The sequence below is a fragment of the Pristis pectinata genome, chromosome 4 (genome assembly GCF_009764475.1).
Source record: "Pristis pectinata isolate sPriPec2 chromosome 4, sPriPec2.1.pri, whole genome shotgun sequence".
NCBI classification, from domain to species: Eukaryota; Metazoa; Chordata; class Chondrichthyes; order Rhinopristiformes; family Pristidae; genus Pristis; species Pristis pectinata.
The window spans coordinates 30,724,525-30,742,527 of NC_067408.1; the positions used below are offsets into that span (position 1 = coordinate 30,724,525).

General features: G+C 40.6%; 1 protein-coding gene across 1 annotated transcript in view; it reads right to left on the minus strand.

The window, feature by feature from the left end:
* The window catches only part of LOC127569184 (electrogenic sodium bicarbonate cotransporter 1-like), a 93,435-nt gene that overhangs the window by 29,571 nt on the left and 45,861 nt on the right, over positions 1-18,003 (minus strand). Inside the window, 3 exon segments of the mRNA XM_052013578.1 lie at positions 4,988-5,056; positions 5,163-5,235; positions 7,976-8,154. Coding sequence (XP_051869538.1) covers positions 4,988-5,056; positions 5,163-5,235; positions 7,976-8,154 — 321 coding nt within the window.

Consider the following 18,003-nt stretch of genomic DNA (forward strand, 5'->3'; position numbering starts at 1 on the left):
AACTAAACTCAATCATATTGTGATCACTTGTTCCCAGTGGTTCCTTTACCTTTAGTTCCCTAATCACCTCGGGTTCACTACACAGCACCCAATCCAAAACAGCCGATCCCCTGGTGGGCTCCTCAATAAGTTGCTCCAGAAAAACATCCCTTAGACATTCCACAAACTCACTCTCCTGAGTACTACCGCCTTGCTGCATTTCCCAGTCCACCTTCATGTTAAAATCCCCCATAATTATAGAACAGTACAGCACAGGCCCTTCAGCCTACAATGTTGTGCCGACCTATATAAGTGCCTACACTCTGATCAATCTAACCCTTCCCTCCTACACAGTCCAAAACCCTCCATTTTACTTTCTTCCATGTGCCTATTTAAGAGTCCTCTAAATGTCCCTTTTGTATCAGCTTCTACCACCACCCCCAGCAGGGCATTCCAGGCACCCACCACTCTCTGTGTAAAAAACCTACCTCTGACATCTCCCCTAAACTTTCCTCGTCTGACCTTAAACAGATGTCCTCTGGAATTGGCCATTGCCGCCCTGGGGAAAAGGTTCTGGTTGTCCACTCTATCTATGCCCATCATAACTGTATACACCTCTATCAATTTGCCTCTCATCCTGCGTTGCTCCAAAGAGAAAAGCCCTAGCTTGCTCAACCTTTCCTCATAAGACATGTTCTCTAATCCAGGCAGCATCCTGGTAAATCTCCTCTGCACCCTCTCTAAAGCTTCTACATCCTTCTTATAATGAGGTGACCAGAACTGAATACAATACTCTAAGTGTGATCTAACCAGAGTTTTATAGAGCTGCAATATTACCTCGGGGCTCTTGAACACAGTCCCCTGACTAATGCAGCCAGCACACCATATGCCTTCTTAACCACCCTATCAACTTGCATGGCAACTTTGGGGGATCTATGGACTTGAACCCCAAGATCTCTCTGTTCCTCCACACTGCTAAGAATCCTACCATTAATCTCGTACTCTGCCCTCAAGTTCTTTCTTCCAAAGTGTATCACTTCACACTTTTCCGGATTGAACTCCATCTGCTACTTCTCAACCCACTCTGCATCCTATCTATATCCCATTGTAACCTACGACGGCCTTCTACACTATCCACAACACCTCCAACTTTTGTGTCATTGCAAACTTACCAACCCATCCCCCCACTTCCTTATCCAAGTCATTTATAAAAATCACAAAGAGCAGGGTCCCAGAACAGATCCCTGTGGAACACCACTAGTGACCAACCTCCAGGCAGAATACTCTCCAACTACTACCACCCTCTGCCTTCTGTGGGCAAGCTAATTCTGAATCCACGCAGCCAAGTCTCCATGGATTCCATGCCTCATGACTTTCTGGATGAGCCGCCCATGAGGAACCTTGTTAAGAGCCTTACTAAAGTCCATACACACTACATCCACCGCTCTACCTTCATCAATTTGTTTTGTCACCTTCTCAAAAAACTCAACTAGGCTCTTGAGGAATGACTTGCCGCTCACAAAGCCATGCTGACTATCCCTAATAAGACTATGCTTCTCCAAAAGCTCATAAATCCTGTCCCTAAGAATCCTCTCCAATAGCTTGCCCACCACTGACATAAGACTCACTGGTCTATAATTCCCAGGATTATCCCTATTACCTTTCTTGAACAAGGGAACAACATTTACCACTCTCCAATCCTCTGGTACCACTCCTGTGGCCAGGAAGGACACAAATATCATTGTCAATGTGCCAGCAATCTCTTCCCTCGCCTCCCATAGTAACTTGGGGTAAATCCCATCTGGTACTGGGGATCTGGTAGTGAGGATAGGCAGCAATACCTCTGGCACGATTATTCTCAACACTGATGCCCCACAAGGCTGCGTCCTCAGCCCTCTACTCTACTCCCTATATACTCATGACTGTGTGGCCAGATTCTGCTCTATCTCCATCAAAAGTTTGCAGATGATACCACTGTTGTAGGCCGTATCTCAAACAGCGATGAGTCGGAGCACAGGAAGGAGATAGAGAGCTTAGTGGAATGGTGTCATGACAACAACCTTGCCCTCAATGTCAACAAAACAAAAGAGCTGGTCATTTGACTTCAGGAAAGGGGGCGGTGTACATGCACCTGTCTACATCAATGGTGCTGAGGTCGAGAGGGTTGAGAGCTTCAAGTCCCTGGGAGTGAACATCACCAACAGCCTGACCTGGTCAAATCATGTAGAAGCCACGGCCAAGAAAACTCACCAGCGCCTCTACTTCCTCAGGAGGCTAAAGAAATTTGGTTTGTCCCCTTTGACTCTCACCAATTTTTACAGATGCACCATAGAGAGCATCCTATCTGGATGCATCACGGCTTGGTACAGCAACTGCTTTGCCCAGGACCGCAAGAAACTGCAGAGATTTGTGGACACAGCCCAGCGCATGACAGACACCAGCCTCCCCTCCTTGGACTCTGTCTTTACCTCTCGCTGCCTTGGCGGAGCAGCCAGCATAATCAAAGACCCCACCCACCCGGGACATTTTCTCTTCTCTCCTCTTCCATCGGGTAGAAGATACAGGAGCCTGAAGGCACGTACCACCAGACTTAAGGACAGATTCTACCCCACTGTGATAAGACTATTGAACGGTTCCCTTATACAATGAGATGGACTATGACCTCATGATCTACCTGTTGTGACCTCGCACCTTATTGCACTGCACTTTCTCTCTAGCTGTGACACTTTACTCTGTACTGTTATTGTTTTTACCTGTACTACATCAATGCACTCTGTACTGACTCAATGTAACTGCACTGTGTAATGAATTGACCTGTACGATCGGTTTGTAAGACAAGCTTTTCACTGTACCTCGGTACATGTGACAATAATAAACCAATACCAATACCAATACTTGTCAATCCTAATGATTTTCAGAAGCTCCAACACTACCTCTTTCTTAACCTCAACACGCTCCAGCGCATTAGCCTGTTCTACGCTGACTTCACGTTTGTCAAAGTCCCTCTACCTAGTGAACACTGAAGCAAAGTATTCATTAAGGATCTCCCCTACCTCCTCCGCCTCTAGGCACATGTTTCCCTCTTTATCCCTGAGAGGTCCTACCCTCACTCTAGTCATCCTCCTGTTCTTTACATAAGTGTAGAACGCCTTGGGGTTTTCCTTAATTCTACTCATCAAGGCCTTCTCATGCCCCCTTCTAGTTCTCCTAAGTCCTTTCTTAAACTCCTCCTGGCTACCTTATAATTTTCAAGAGCCCTGCCTGATTTTTGCTTCCTAAACCTTAAGTATGCTTCCTTCTTCCTCTTGATTAAATGCTTCACGTCCCTTGTCACCCATGGTTTTTTTACCCTCCCATTCTTTCCCTGTCTCAGTGGGACAAACATATCCAGAACCCCTTGCAAGTGTTCCCTAAACAGCCTCCATAATCCTTCTGTGCATTTCTCTGAGAACATCTGTTCTCAATTTATGCTCCCAAGTTCCTGCCTAATACTGTTGTAATTAGCCCTCCCCCAATTAAAAACTTTCCCATGTCGTCTGCTCCTATCCCTGTCCATGGCTATGCTAAAGGTCAGGAAGTTGTGGTCACTTTCTCTGAAATGCTCACCCACTGAGAGGTCTGTCACCTGACCAGGTTCATTGCCTAGTACTAGATCCAGTATGGCCTTTCCTCTGGTCAGCCTTCCAGTATGGCCTCTCCTCTAGTCAGCCTATCCACATACTGTGTCAGGAATCCTTTCTGCATACACCTATCAAATTCTGCCCCATCTAAACCTTTTGCTCTAAGGAGGTGCCAATCAATATTAGGGCAGTTGAAGTCTCCCATGACAACAACACTGTTATTTTTGCACCTCTCCAAAATCTGCCTCCTAATCTGCTCCTCAATGTCTCTGCTGCTATTGGGGTGTCTGTAGAATACTCCCAATAGAGTGATCGCTCCCTTCCTGTTTCTGACTTCCACCCACACTAACTCAGTAGATGATCCCTCCATGACGTCCTCCCTCTTTGCAGCTGTAATACTATCCCTGAATAGCAATGCCACTGCCCCACCTTTTTTACCTCCCTCCCTATCCCTTTTGAAATCATCTGAACCCCGGAACATCAAGCAGACAATCCTGCCCTTGCGACACCCAAGTCTCTGTAATGGCCACAACATCGTAATTCCATGTACTGATCCATGCTCCATCACCCTTATTCTTAATAGTTCTCACATTAAAGTAAACATATTTTCAACCCATCCAACTGACCGTGTTTATAGCCTATCCATTCTCTTTCAATGTCAAGCAATATCCTTGCAAAACCATGGAGTGCATTTACCTCCTCTCCTAGATGCAATACTTATATCAGCTCTTCCTACTGTGCAGACAAAGCTCTCCTCTCCCTCCAGATGGACAAATCACTCTGATTTCCTTTAACCTTGGTAGAAAAGTAAATATGCACAAATCACAACAACCTCCGTATGTCTAAACTCAGCATTTTCTTTCTTCTATTGTCTTTTGATTGCTACTATTTGCTTGATTGGGCTTTTTGGTCATCCACTTGCAAAAGTGACATCTGATAAAAATGCACAGAGCCCACTCGACAGCCATACACAGAAACGTTTAGTTGTCTGATGATTTTTTAAAATTGAGTGGGACTGAAATTTTCCAATGTTCAGCTGATAAACATTTGGCTAAGTTTCGCCTATCAGTAGAAAATTGAAATCACTGTATCAACAGTCAAACTGAATGACTAATTATAGTCAAATAGAGATAAAGACACCGCCTTCCCTATGTAAGCAACTGCCTGCCCTGTTTCTTTGTTTTCCTTGTCCTCCCCTTGAATGTGAAGTTTAACAGTCACCTTGGTTGTCACTTCACAGTAGTGGTTGGTAAATCCCAAAGAAGAGCACTGTAAACACGGAAAGTTTCAAATTCATTTCACAGATCCTCATAATGGAAGGTTCAATTACATATCTCCTTTAAGGTAACAGCTAATAATGTTTAGAAGCTAAAGGCAAATATGCTTACCTGAACACTGCTGAGAGCAGATACACCCATATACATAAAGATTCCATACAGTACTGGCATTGGCACATACTGAGGAAAAACACAAATTCAGTTATCAATTATTTTTAAAGCTTTAACCAGCTCTAAGTAATTTAAATTTGTAATTAAAGTATCAGTGCTATGGAATTAATGCTACCTTAAGAATTGGAGCCAGGAAGAGAGATAAACCAATGAGAATAAAAATAACCAGCCCACTCACTCTCTGTTCCCTGCAAAACACATAAAGTAATAAAGGTTTAAAGAATACATTTAAATTTAATAACAAATAGGAGCAAATATTTCCTTATCCCTGGAGTAGATTCATATGGATGAAAACTGCAGCGCAATTATAAAACAAAAAGTTAATGCTATCCAAAATACATCAGCTGAGGTTAGATTAGGCAGCACATGTTTTTGAGTGAAAAATGGCTGCCAAAGGATTCCAGACATTATCTCTTTGTATGGCAGTATGCATTGCACATCACATTGTTCAGGGTGCCCTGTAGAAGTCCAAGTTATCTGCTTCAAACTACCATTAGGCCCATTACTTTAAAAAATCAGGGAAAGAACATCTTTTGTAGGCATGGTAGTGTAGCGGTTAGCGTAACACTATTACAGTGCCAGCAACCCGGGTTCAATTCCAGCCGCTGTCTGTAAGGAGTTTGTACATTCTCTCCGTGACTGTGTGGGTTTCCTCCGGGTGCTCCGGTTTCCACCCACATTCCAAAGATGCCACATTCCAAAGACGTATGGGTTAGGAAGTTGTGGGCATGCTATGTTGGCACCAGAAGTGTGGCAACACTTGCGGGTTGCCCCCAGAACACTCTACGCAAAGCTGCATTTCACTGTTTGTTTCAATGTACATGTGACTAATAAGGATCTTAATCTAATCTTATGCTAAATTGGTTGCTGACTGATCGCAGCATTCAGTGTTCTCAGACATAAAGCAGAGAATGCAGTGGTCTTCAAGGGGATCAATTGAATTGCCAACAACAATGTACATGAAAAAAAATGAACATAATGTGGAGGCAGGAGGAAGCTGGCTCTTCCTAGCTGTACAAACTGACCTCTCCTGATCACCATCTCCCTACCGAGAACCTCAATCAACATAACCCATGTCTTGCTCTTCCTATGTTTCCGGGCTACAGTGAGGACCATGACTGGTTCCAGAGCCCACTGGCACTTCTAACAGAGAGAACAATAAACCAATTTGATTAAATAACCGGCTGAAAAGAATACTTGACCTGCTTAAGATACAAGATAGTTGCCTGATTCTCCATTCACCATGACCTTTCTACAACTATTGACTTGCTCAACAATATGCTTCTCTCCACCTTTGATGCCCTCCTTTCCATGAGAACAATTATTACTGCTCACTCTGGCAGCTCCAGCTGATAAAGCTCTCATCTCTGCTCTGTTAAATACAGGTTATGCAAATTTGAATGGATATGGCAGACAACTGTTTTAGTTGTTCATCACCACACAGAGTAAACTTTTGGGTTCTGTAACTATCTGACAAAATGGTTTGTGATGCCAGGATCATCTAGGAATTTAAAGAAATCTTTTGTTTATTTTCCCTACTGCAAACCAACTTCTTAAATCTCTATTCCTCCATTTCTTCCATCCTCATTTTTAACAAAGAGTGCATAGATTTTGCTACTAAGATTGAGGCCATTCAGTCAGTTGCCTCAGCATTTCTTAACCTCTCCCTGGCACAGCAGGGCAAACATCTAAGGTTTCCACTGGTCCTAGTTCAGAACTTGCAAATTCTCTTCTCTTCAAACCTAAATTATCTGAGACCCAGACTCTGCTTCCTTGACCCTATTCCCACTACAATTCTGATCACACAACTTCCCCCTCCCACCAGGCCCCATGACTGTTGATATTATTAATGTTTCTCTCACCTAGAATACAATCCCCAGCACTTTCATATCTGCTGTCATTACCCCTTTACTCAAAATAAATCATGTTTGTCCTGCTGAATGCTCTGTAAATTTGAGGCCATCAAAAATCTTTGCTGCCTATGGCCTATGGCCTATGTTGCATTAAGTTCTGTACTCCAATAGGCAGAGTTTTATACCGTCAATTTTTCTTTGATAACATTTTTGTGAAGTGCTTTGGAATATTTTGCCACATTAAAAATGGTGTATAAATACAAGTAATTACAAGTTATCAATTTTTTATGTTGTTTCTATGTTTTAACTTCCTTTCTTTTCTCACATCTCTCCTGTGCTTTGATACAATTCCACAGTAAACAGAACTGCTCTGAGACCTCATCTAGCTGAGCATTCTTCACATGTGAGCTGATACAGTGAATATTATCAAATTATTTTAATTTGGGATATCTCACAACCATTACTAATCCTGCCAACAGTTAAGAAAGGTCTCCAAAAGAAACAAACCTGACTGTCAACTGAAGAATATATTGCTTGTCAAATAATACATGAAACACCTTTCTGAAAACTGATTATATCTTATGTTTTTGAGTATTGTGTGATTTTATTTGTCTTCCTGTGTCTTTTTGTTTCTGTACATTATTTATCCAAATTGTTTTAGTTTGTAGATATTGAAGTTTAATTTTAATCTGTATAATGGTAAATCAATTTAACCTTTGTCTTAACAACCTATACTTGTTGGCCCATCGACAAACTACCTTATATTCTATCTATTTATCAATAAGCATCCTTGTTTCAAAAAAAAGGTATTAATTGTTAAATCTGCTCCACAAGCACATCTGAATCAAGATACCAGTTGGTTGACAAAAAAACTTAAATGAAACAGTTATAGCTAGCCCGTGAATTCCAGATATAACTGTTACAGTTCAGAAATGTGCTGGACATGGATGTGATTAGTTCATAACACAAAAAACACAATTCTGCTCATACAAGTACATGAATTCATCTGAAGACAACTATATATGTACTGTTTCTATCATTTTATATTAAATCCTCAGAATATTGCTCGACATACCTCACTCCCATAAATGTGGGTTCTATACCAGGGGCAGATTTTTCAGTCTCCATTTTCAAGCTGTCTATGTGCGCAAGGGATATTACAGTTGCAGACACGTACCAGGGCAGAGCCATGAATGAAGTAGGGATCAAAAGGAGAGCTATCCAGAACAGGTCTAGGTGAAAGCCAGCACCTTTCTGTGGGGTAATTGTCACAGTTTGAATTGGGAAAAGAAAGACATGCTAAGAATTAAATCCGTCCAAAATATTTTACCAGAGTGCTTATCTTCACTTCCATATCTTCAAAACATAAGCTAAATTCTCTTGTTGGAGCAGGACAGTGATTCCATTTGCAATAATATGAAATTGTTTCCCTCAAGACAATCCTTTGAATTTTCAGTTAGTTTATGATGAGTGTAGTTTTATTCCTGTTCCATGAAAAACAGCTTTGTTCAACATTATTATCTAGTCCTTCATTTAGTAGAAATAAATATCATTGAAACCTCAAATGATGTGGGATTCATGGTGTGAAGTCCTTTTCAGAAAGGTCTGTTTGCTAGCCTAGTAAAGTACATCCAATAAGTCATCTTTCTGTACCGAAGCATACAGTTGGTTTGTTCTGTAATCCCATAACCAAGTTACTGAAGAATAATTGAAAAGTCTGGTCCATGATTATGTTAAATTTAAAAGTGGACAAATTGTAAATGCTAGCATGATAACTATTACAGTGGATAGTGAGAGGAATAATATAATAACTTAAGATATTATTTATTGTTTCTGTCTTACTTTTTTTGCTGCATTTCCTCCTTTTATAAAATGCTTTGCCACTTTGCTACAGTAAAACTCAATCATTATTTTTTTGTCTGTTCCTCTTCCAAGTGATAATTTTTCATGTGTATACCTAGACAGTTGGCATTAGTAAGATATTTAATCATAACAGACATTATAGCCAGGCTTGAATATACCTTCACCCTATATTCCCACATCTGCACTCTCAGACAATGAAAACAAAGTTGCAAGGACAGTAACCTCTAGGTTTTTCCCAAACGGCAAGCACTGAACAGTTGAATGGAAGGTTGATCAATAAATATTATATGTGACTACAGAAGGATTGGGCTTCCATTCTTGGGTTTAGAATGGTGTCTAGAACAAGTGAGGCTGTAATACAAAAAATAATCATGTATATAACACATTTAATATATTTAAAAGATGTCCAAAAATGGAGACACGATCAGATGAAATGATGTCAAGACAAAGGAAGAGAAATTCAGAAACAACCAAAACCTACTCAAAGAGATGGGATTTAAAGGAGGAGGGATAGGTGGGAATGCAGGGGTATGGTGAAGTTGAAGAAGTAGGGGATTATAAGGATGAAGCATCAGGTGTAAGAAGCAAAAGGCATAAACACCAATATTGGGAAAAGGGAGGGAGGATGCACAAAAGGCCAACTCATGATGAATATCTGCAATGTCTGCTGTTCTGAGTGCAAAAGGTGCTGAATTATTTTCTAAAGGTATTCTATGCATGTGTTGGTACACTTGCGGCATACCACTCCACATATTCAGTGGTGTGGAGAGTAACCAGATCATGACTTTAATCAGTATGCAATGCTGATTTGTTTCTAGTACTGCTATTTTGGAAAGCATTGCTATAACTAACAGCCTCTGAACATCACGAAGCATTCCTCACCTGCACGACTTAAAGGGATCATCAATCATCACAGGTTAGCTGGCATTTGAATTTGACTGATAATTCTACAATTCTAAGAGTATTTATCAAAGAATCATAGAATCATGTACATAGAATTTAATGCAAACTAGAAGTTCTTTTAAATTGGTACACTAAAATTGGTTTCAGGTTGATAAAGGACAAAAACTCATCAATCTGAAACATTATCATCTCTCATCTATGCTGCCTGACCTGCTGAGTATTTCCAGTATTTTCTATTTTTAGTTTGCTAAATAATTTAATCATGGCTTCAAAATTTCTGAACAAATCAGTTCCTCCAAGACACAAGTACATTAGTAGTCATTTCCCTTTGAATACAGCATGAGCAAAGGGCATGAAGGGTCAAATTGTTGGAAGATTTGGAGGGTGGGAGAAATCTATTCAACAGGAATCCATATAAGTTCAGGGTGTTCAGGAGGCGGTTCCTTTACCTATACCTCAATGAGGAACTAAAAGGACTTCAGTAACAAAATACTGAAATATACCATTGCTTTAATCATATATAACCTCAGAGCAGGGCAAGGACTGCACTTTCAGTAGCTGTGAAGATGACTATGACCATCAGCTTTTGTACTTTGATCTGCTTTCACACTAAAGCAGGAAATATTTGAAACATCTCACATTTTGCCATCAGTAACTGCATAAGGGAGCTCACTGACACCTTCCGCTCAAAGAGATCTCTCTACATTATTTTTATTCTTGCCGGGCAGAACAAACATATGGCTTCCCAAGGAATGCAGGCTTTCCCATACTGCAGATTGCTTCCATCTGCTTACATAATACTTTGTGGTCATTACATGTCAAGCCTGAGATGTACTGCAATTGAAATGACGCCATTCCTTCGGTGTCCAACTGCTCTGCAAACATGCATCAAAGATCATTGCAGGTCATTTGCCAATTTCCTTATATTCAGAAGCATCTGCATTTGAGACATGACAACAAACCAGTTTGTAGCTACTTGACAATAAGACTATATGCTGACAATTTGGTTCATGATTCCAATGCGCAACTTCCATAAACAGCAAAGGCCATGTTATCACATGAAATGTTGTAAAACGGACCATTAGCACCTTGATACAGTTGTAAGGACTACTCTGGAGTAGTTCTAAAATACTCAGCAGAACAGACTTTAAGATTTGTGGTGGTTGCTGCATGGGAGCACTTCCCCTGCCACTAGCTAGGTGGCAGGCAGCTGAGAAAATGGAGCAAAAGAAAGAGGAGGTAAAGGAAGGAGAAGGGATGAGACAATTCAGACAGATCCCTCTGGCTTGGTTGAATTTGTCAGAAGAGCCATTTGGGAACAAGCCATCCAGATGCAGAGGAGATTCACCAGGTTGTTTCCTGGACTGGAGAACTTAAGTTATGAAGAGAGATTGGATAGGCTGGGCTTATTTTCCCTGGAGTAACGGAGGCTGAGGGGTGACCTGATATAAGATTATGAGTGCATAGATAGGCAAAATCTTTTTCCCTTGGTAGGAGTATCAAAAACAATAAGGCATAGGTTTAAGGTAAAAGGATCATTTTACACAGAGAGTGGTTGATATCTGGAATGCTCTGCCAGATGAGTTGGTGGAATTAGATAGAATTACTACGTTTAAGAGGCATTTAGACAGACAATTAAATGGGCAAGGCATAGAAGGAAACAGCCCTAATATGGGCAAATGAGATTAGTGTAGATGGGCAAAAAGCTTGGCATGGACACAATGGGCTGAAGGACCCATCTCTGTGCTCTACAACTCTATGACTCTGTGAATTCATTTGACTGCCATATAGTAATTACAATCCCAAATCCCCATTCAGAAATAGACGCCTACCTTGTCTTCCCACTTATTAATTGCTAACCACAATGCAGAAACAAAAGCCAACAGAAAACATTCCTAACCAGATTTATAAATCAATGCATCCCCCTTTATCACAATTTGAATCACAATTTGTCTTTGTTCTCCTGTGCAATGTTATCCTAGTGACTGCAGCATTGCTGCTAGAAGAGAGGGCTTGTGGATGGCCTTGAAAGATGGTCTTGAACATCTCTGGGCCTGCACTGCATGAACAAGAATGCGTTTTCATAAAGGAGTTGAGCACCAGGCTACAGCATGTGTTGGGTGGTGTACTGGAACTTATTCTTATCTGGGAAACTCTGAAGAATGACAGAGGGAGAGAGAAAGAGTGAGAGAGCAGGAGAAAGAGAGAGAGAACGTTTACTGCAGGAGATGGAAAGTGGGAGAAATGTGCTTTATTCAAAGGGGGCCGGGTGACCTTCCAAACAATGCCTTTGCAAGAAGTGGGAACAGAGAGCCATAAGAGTGAAGCCCAAAGGAGTCAGATAATTCATGAAGCTTAATGAACTCACACACATGGTTAAGGTCAGTGTTCTCATCTTCAAATGCTAACAGCACAACCCAGCTCAAGTACAATTCAATTCACATTATTTCCTCTTGTTAGGATCATAACAAGGAATCCATTCACCCCAGTTGCTTCTGATGCAGAAAACATACTAAATTCATGCCATTTACTAATTAATATGATTGCTGTTTCCAGACCAGCATTAGGAGAGAGTACTGCTACTATTCAGTGACCCTTTCTTTAAAAAAATGGGTTATCACTGACAAAGCCAACAATTAATGCCCATCTCAAATTGGCTTTATGAAGGTGATCATGATTGTCTGTGTAATTTAAAGGTTAGCTTGGAGGCATGCCAGAGAAAAGGGGATACAAGGAAGTGTGATTGAAGGCCTAGTCAATAAAACTGAAGAAATCAGAGGATTATAAGAAGGCTTGGACTAAAGTTACTAAGAATGTTCACAAGGAATACAGAGAGTATATTCAAAAACTAAAAGGGAAATTTTAAATGAACAAACAAGATATGAAGAAATGGGTGATATAAAATAGCAAAGATTTATTGTAAATAAAAAGATAAAAAAGGGTAGAATTTCTAAAGAATGAAAGAAGTCTGATTGTGGAGGATGAAAATGTCCGGTACATAGAATAAGGAGCCAGGAGTTTCCTTGTATCTGCCCATGTTGAAACATCATAATATCTGGTCAATATTTCGCAATTACTTTTACAAATGAAGGTGGAAGTGATCATTTTTTTAATGGAAGAATTTATGGAAAAATCAGCAAAAATAGATATGGAGCAACTGATGGGTTTGAGAAATGCAATCTCTTTTTTAAGCAATGATAGAATGTATAAAGGGAATGCACTTTATGTTGAAAATCAAAGTAAATAGGATATCATACAAGAGGCTTTTTAGGTATTTCAGCTATTTGCTTTAAGGAAATGAAACTGGATGAATAAAAACCTGGTTAATGAATATGAAATAAAGTGTCAGAGTAAATAGTCACCAATTAGTCTAAGAAGGCCCACTTGTATATTTAGCTGATCAGAATGAATTTTGGCAATATGTAGTGAAATATTATTCAAAATACAGAAATAGATTTAAAGAAGACTAGGAAATTTAGCAGAATAGTAATATATGAAATTTAATATAATTAAGTAAATTTAGAAAAATATGTCAAGGAAAAAGACAAGGCATGGAAGTATACACTAAATAGCCAAAGTTTCTGCATTGTGTCAATTGAATTTTAGGTTTTAAAAGCAGAGGTGTCAAATATAGCAGTACGCCAATAATGATGAATTTTTCCAAGTCATTATTTCTATCACAGTTAAAATACCACATAATTTTGAGCTTCCCAAAAAATAAAGGACATTAAAATCAGAGGGAACTTTCAACATAGATTCACCAAGATGCAATCAAGAATAGCAACCTATCGTTATGACAAGAGAAAGGAAATACTGCATCTCTTTCCATTAATGTAGAAGTGGATATTCAGTTGAGGTTTATAAATTCATGAGAACGTTAATTGGATAAAATTACTTTCTAATGTTTGGTGAATCAATCACAAAGGGTCTTTAATTTAATATCATTAACAATGAAGATGGAGGTTAAGAGATAGAGGAATTAAAGCACAGATTACTGTTTTCTTCTGAGGAAAATTTGGATAAATATTTAAAATGGCAAATACTGCATGCCTAGAAAATTTTCAGAACCCTTTAAGTGCATTTTACTCAGTCAGTTCTAGTAGGTCAATGAATATTTTGTATGTGGGTCTGTCATTGGAAAACTCAGAAGTGGATAAGGCCACTACGTTCTCAATGCCTTTACTTTGGTATTGGTATTGGTTTATTATTGTCACTTGTACAGAGGTACAGTGAAAAACTTGTCTTGCATACCGATCGTACAGGTCAATTCATTACACAGTGCAGTTACAATGAGTTAGTATAGAGTACATTGATGTAGTACAGTTAAAAACAATAACAGTAGAGAGTAAAGTGTCACAGCTACAGAGAAATATCACAGAGTATGCAAAGGAAGTAAGGTTAATTTGAGGCCAGATTGGGGACGTTAAGGTGAGGGTCAGATGCCAAGGATCAATGTGGAAATCGGATTAATGGTTGGAGAAGTGGAGTTAGGCTTACTAGGTAATCATAGGAGGTGTGGTAGGCTTGCTTACATAGTTAGAAAGCAGTAGCCTTGATAGGGTAGGATTGCTAATCAGAGAGTCAATTTGGAAGTTCAGAAGTAGTTTTGCTGGTTCAGTGGTAGTATTGCTAAATTGAGGAAAAACCAAAGTCATTAGTTGGCAGGTGGAGTTGAGGTTGTGACCAGTAGTCAGCAGGATGCAGGGTTAGGGGATGTTAAATTGGCAGATCAGTGGGTGGAGGGTAAGTAAGGCAAGGTCACAAGATCACAAGACAAGGGAGCAGAAGCAGGCCATTCGGCCCATCGAGTCTGCTCCAAGGAAAGGGAAATGGAAATGAGAAATGGGGAATGGGGGAAGAAGAAGAAGAAGAAGAAAAAAAATCTATTCTAATCCCAATTACCGGCCTTATCCCCATATCCCTTTATATCCTGACTATTTAGATATCTATCTATCTCCTCCTTGAATGCCCCCACTGATCTGGCCTCCACTGCTGTACATGGCAAAGAGTTCCACAAATTCACCACCCTCTGGCTAAAGAAATTTTTCCTCATCTCTGTTTTGAAACTGTACCCTCTAATTCTAAGATTGTGCCCTCTGGTCCTGGACTCACCCACTAAGGAAAACAGCCTAGCCACATTTACTCTGTCCTTTCCTATCAATATTTTAAATGTCGCTATGAGGTCCCCTCTAATTCTTCTGTACTCCAGTGAGTACAGTCCAAGAGCCGACAAACGCTCCTCATACGTGAGCCCTTTCATTCCTGGAATCATCCTCGTAAATCTCCTCTGAACCCTTTCCAACGTCAACACATCCTTCCTAAGATGTGGGGCCCAAAACTGCGCACAATATTCCAAATGAGGCCTCACTAGTGCCCCGTAGAGCCTCATCAACACTTCCTTACTTTTATACACTATACCTCTTGAAATGAATGCCAACATAGCATTCGCTTTCTTTACCACCGATCCGACCTGGTGGTTAACCTTTAAGGTATCCTGCACGAGTACCCCCAAGTCCCTTTGTACTTCCGTGCTTTGGATTTTCTCTCCTCCTAGATAATAATCTGCCCGCTTATTTCTGCTTCCAAAGTGTACAACTGCACATTTCCCTACATTGAATTTCATCTGCCATTTCCTTGCCCATTCTCCTAAACTATCTGAAATGGGATGGAGTTTCAGGACGGCTCTGGGGTTGGGAGTCAGGTAAATATCCATCTTCAAGAGGTCTCACCAGCCTGGAACCTCTTCAGGCTTCCTTTAAACAATGTAGATGGCTTCATAAGCACCATGAAAGCCAGTTCCTGCATGAGCTCCTGCATGAAAATTATGGACGTGTCACCCAGGCATGCATTGAATGCTGATGGACACCACTGCATGTGTCCAGGGCCTTGTCTGCCTTAGCGCATCAATCATGTGAAGAACCCACAGCACAGTCCCTGTTTCCTATAACATTTCATATTTAATTGAAGTTGGATTGGTGCTTTGCCATGATACATGTCTTGGTACATGGTACATGTAGGTACCAATGACATAGGTAGAAAAAGAGAGGAGGTCCTGAAGGAAGATTACAAAGAGCTAGGAAGAAATTTGAGAAGCAGGACCTCCAGGGTAGTAATCTCAGGATTACTACCTGTGCCACATGCTAATGAAAGAAAGAATAGCAAGATCAGGCAGATGAATGCATGACTGAGTAACTGGTGCAGGGGGCAGGGCTTCAAATTCTTGGATCATTGGGACCTTTTTTGGGAGAGGTATGACCTATTCACAAAAGATAGGTTACACCTGAACTCCAAGGGGTCCAATATCCTGGCGGAAATGTTTAATATAGCTGTTGGGGAGGGTTTAAACTAACTTGGCAGGGGGAAGGAAACCAGGATGTTAGGATAGAGGAAGAGGTATATAGGAACAAGTCCAAGACAGTGTGCAGTGAAGATGGTAAGAAGGACAGTCAGATGAAAAAGGATAATTTGCTGAACAATAGAAATACAGCGAAATCGGTAACAGATACTGGTCTAAATGTACTATATTTAAATGCACGTAGCATTAGAAATAAAGTGGATGACCTAGTGGCACAACTACAGGTTAATAAAGACGACATTGTGGCAATCATTGAGTCATGGCTTTATGACGGATGTGATTGGGAACTGAATGTCCAGGGATACACAGTGTATGGGAAATATAGGCAGGTAGGCAGAGGGGGTGGTGTGGCCCTGATGGTTAGTAATGATATAAAATCAATCGAAAGAAGGGACATAGGGTCAGAAGAAGCGGAATCCTTATGGGTGGAGCTAAGAAATGGCAAGGGTAAAAGGACAATAATAGCAATTATATATAGGCCCCCTAACAGCAGCCGAGATGTGGACTATAAGTTACAGTTAGAAATAGGAAAAGCATGTCAGAGAGACAATGTCAAGATAATTATGGGGGATTTTAACATGAAGGTGGATTGGGAAAGCCAGGAAGGCAGTGGACCTCAGGAAAGCGAGTTCGTGGAATGTCTACGGGGTGGCTTTTTGGAGCAACTTGTTGATAAGCCCACCAGGGGATTGGCTATTTTGGATTGGGTGCTGTGTAACGAATTGGAATGGGTGCTGTGTAATGATTAGGGAACTAAAGGTAGAGGAACCATTAGGAACTAGCGATCACAATATGATTGAGTTCAGTTTCAAATTTGAAAAGGAGAAGCTGATAGCAGGTGCATCAATATTTCAGTGGAACAAAGGAAATTACAGTGGCATGAGACAGGAACTGGCCCAAATTGATTGGAAAAGTAAGCTAGTTGGAGGGACGGCAGAGCAGAAATGGATGGAATTTCTACAAGAAGTAAGGAAAATGCAGGATAGATATATTCCAAGAAAAAAGATTACAAATGGAAAAATGGCACAATTGTGGATAACGAGAGAGGTGAAGGCTAAAATAAAAGCAAAAGGGAGGGCATACAAGGAAGCAAAAATTAGTGGGAAAACAGAAGACTGGGAAACTTTTAAAAACTTAAAGAAAAAAACTAAGAAGGTCATTAGGAAAGAAAAGATGAATTATGAAGAGAAGTTGTAAGATAACATTCAAAAGGATACTAAGAGTTTTTTTAAATATATGAAGAGTAAAAGAGAGACACGGGTTGATATAGGACCAATTGAAAATGGTGCGGGAGAGATCATAATGGATAACAAAGAGATGGCAGAGGAACTAAATGAGTATTTTGCATCGGTCTTCACTGTGGTGAACATCAGCAATATACCTGATGGTCAGGGGTCTCAGGGGATAGAACTGAGTTCAGTCAGGATTACTAGAGAGAAGGTGCTCAGGAAGCTAAATGGACTAAAGACAGATAAGTCTCCTGGACTGGATGAAGTGCACCCTTGGGTTCTGAAGGAGATGGCTTTAGAGATTGCAGAGGCATTGGTGATAATTTTCCAGGTATCAATAGACTCCAGCATGGTTCCAGAGGACTGGAGGGTTGCAAATGTAGTTCCACTGTGTAAGAAAGGTGGGAGGCAGCATAAAGGAAATTACAGACCTATTAGTCTGATATCGGTGGTGGGAAAGTTATTGGAATTGATCCTCAAGGGTGAGGTTATGGAATACCTAGAGGTGCAAGGCAAGATAGGTCCAAGCCAGCATGGTTTCGTGAAGGGAAGATCCTGCCTGACCAACCTATTGGAGTTCTTTGAGGAAATCTCAGGTAGGGTGGATAAGGGGGAGGTTGTAGATGTTGTGTATTTAGACTTTCAAAAGGCCTTCGACAAGGTGCTGCACAAGAGGCTGATTAATAAGGTGAAAGCTCATGGAATTACAGGTAGGATATTAGAATGGGTGGAGCATTGGCTGGTAGGCAGAAA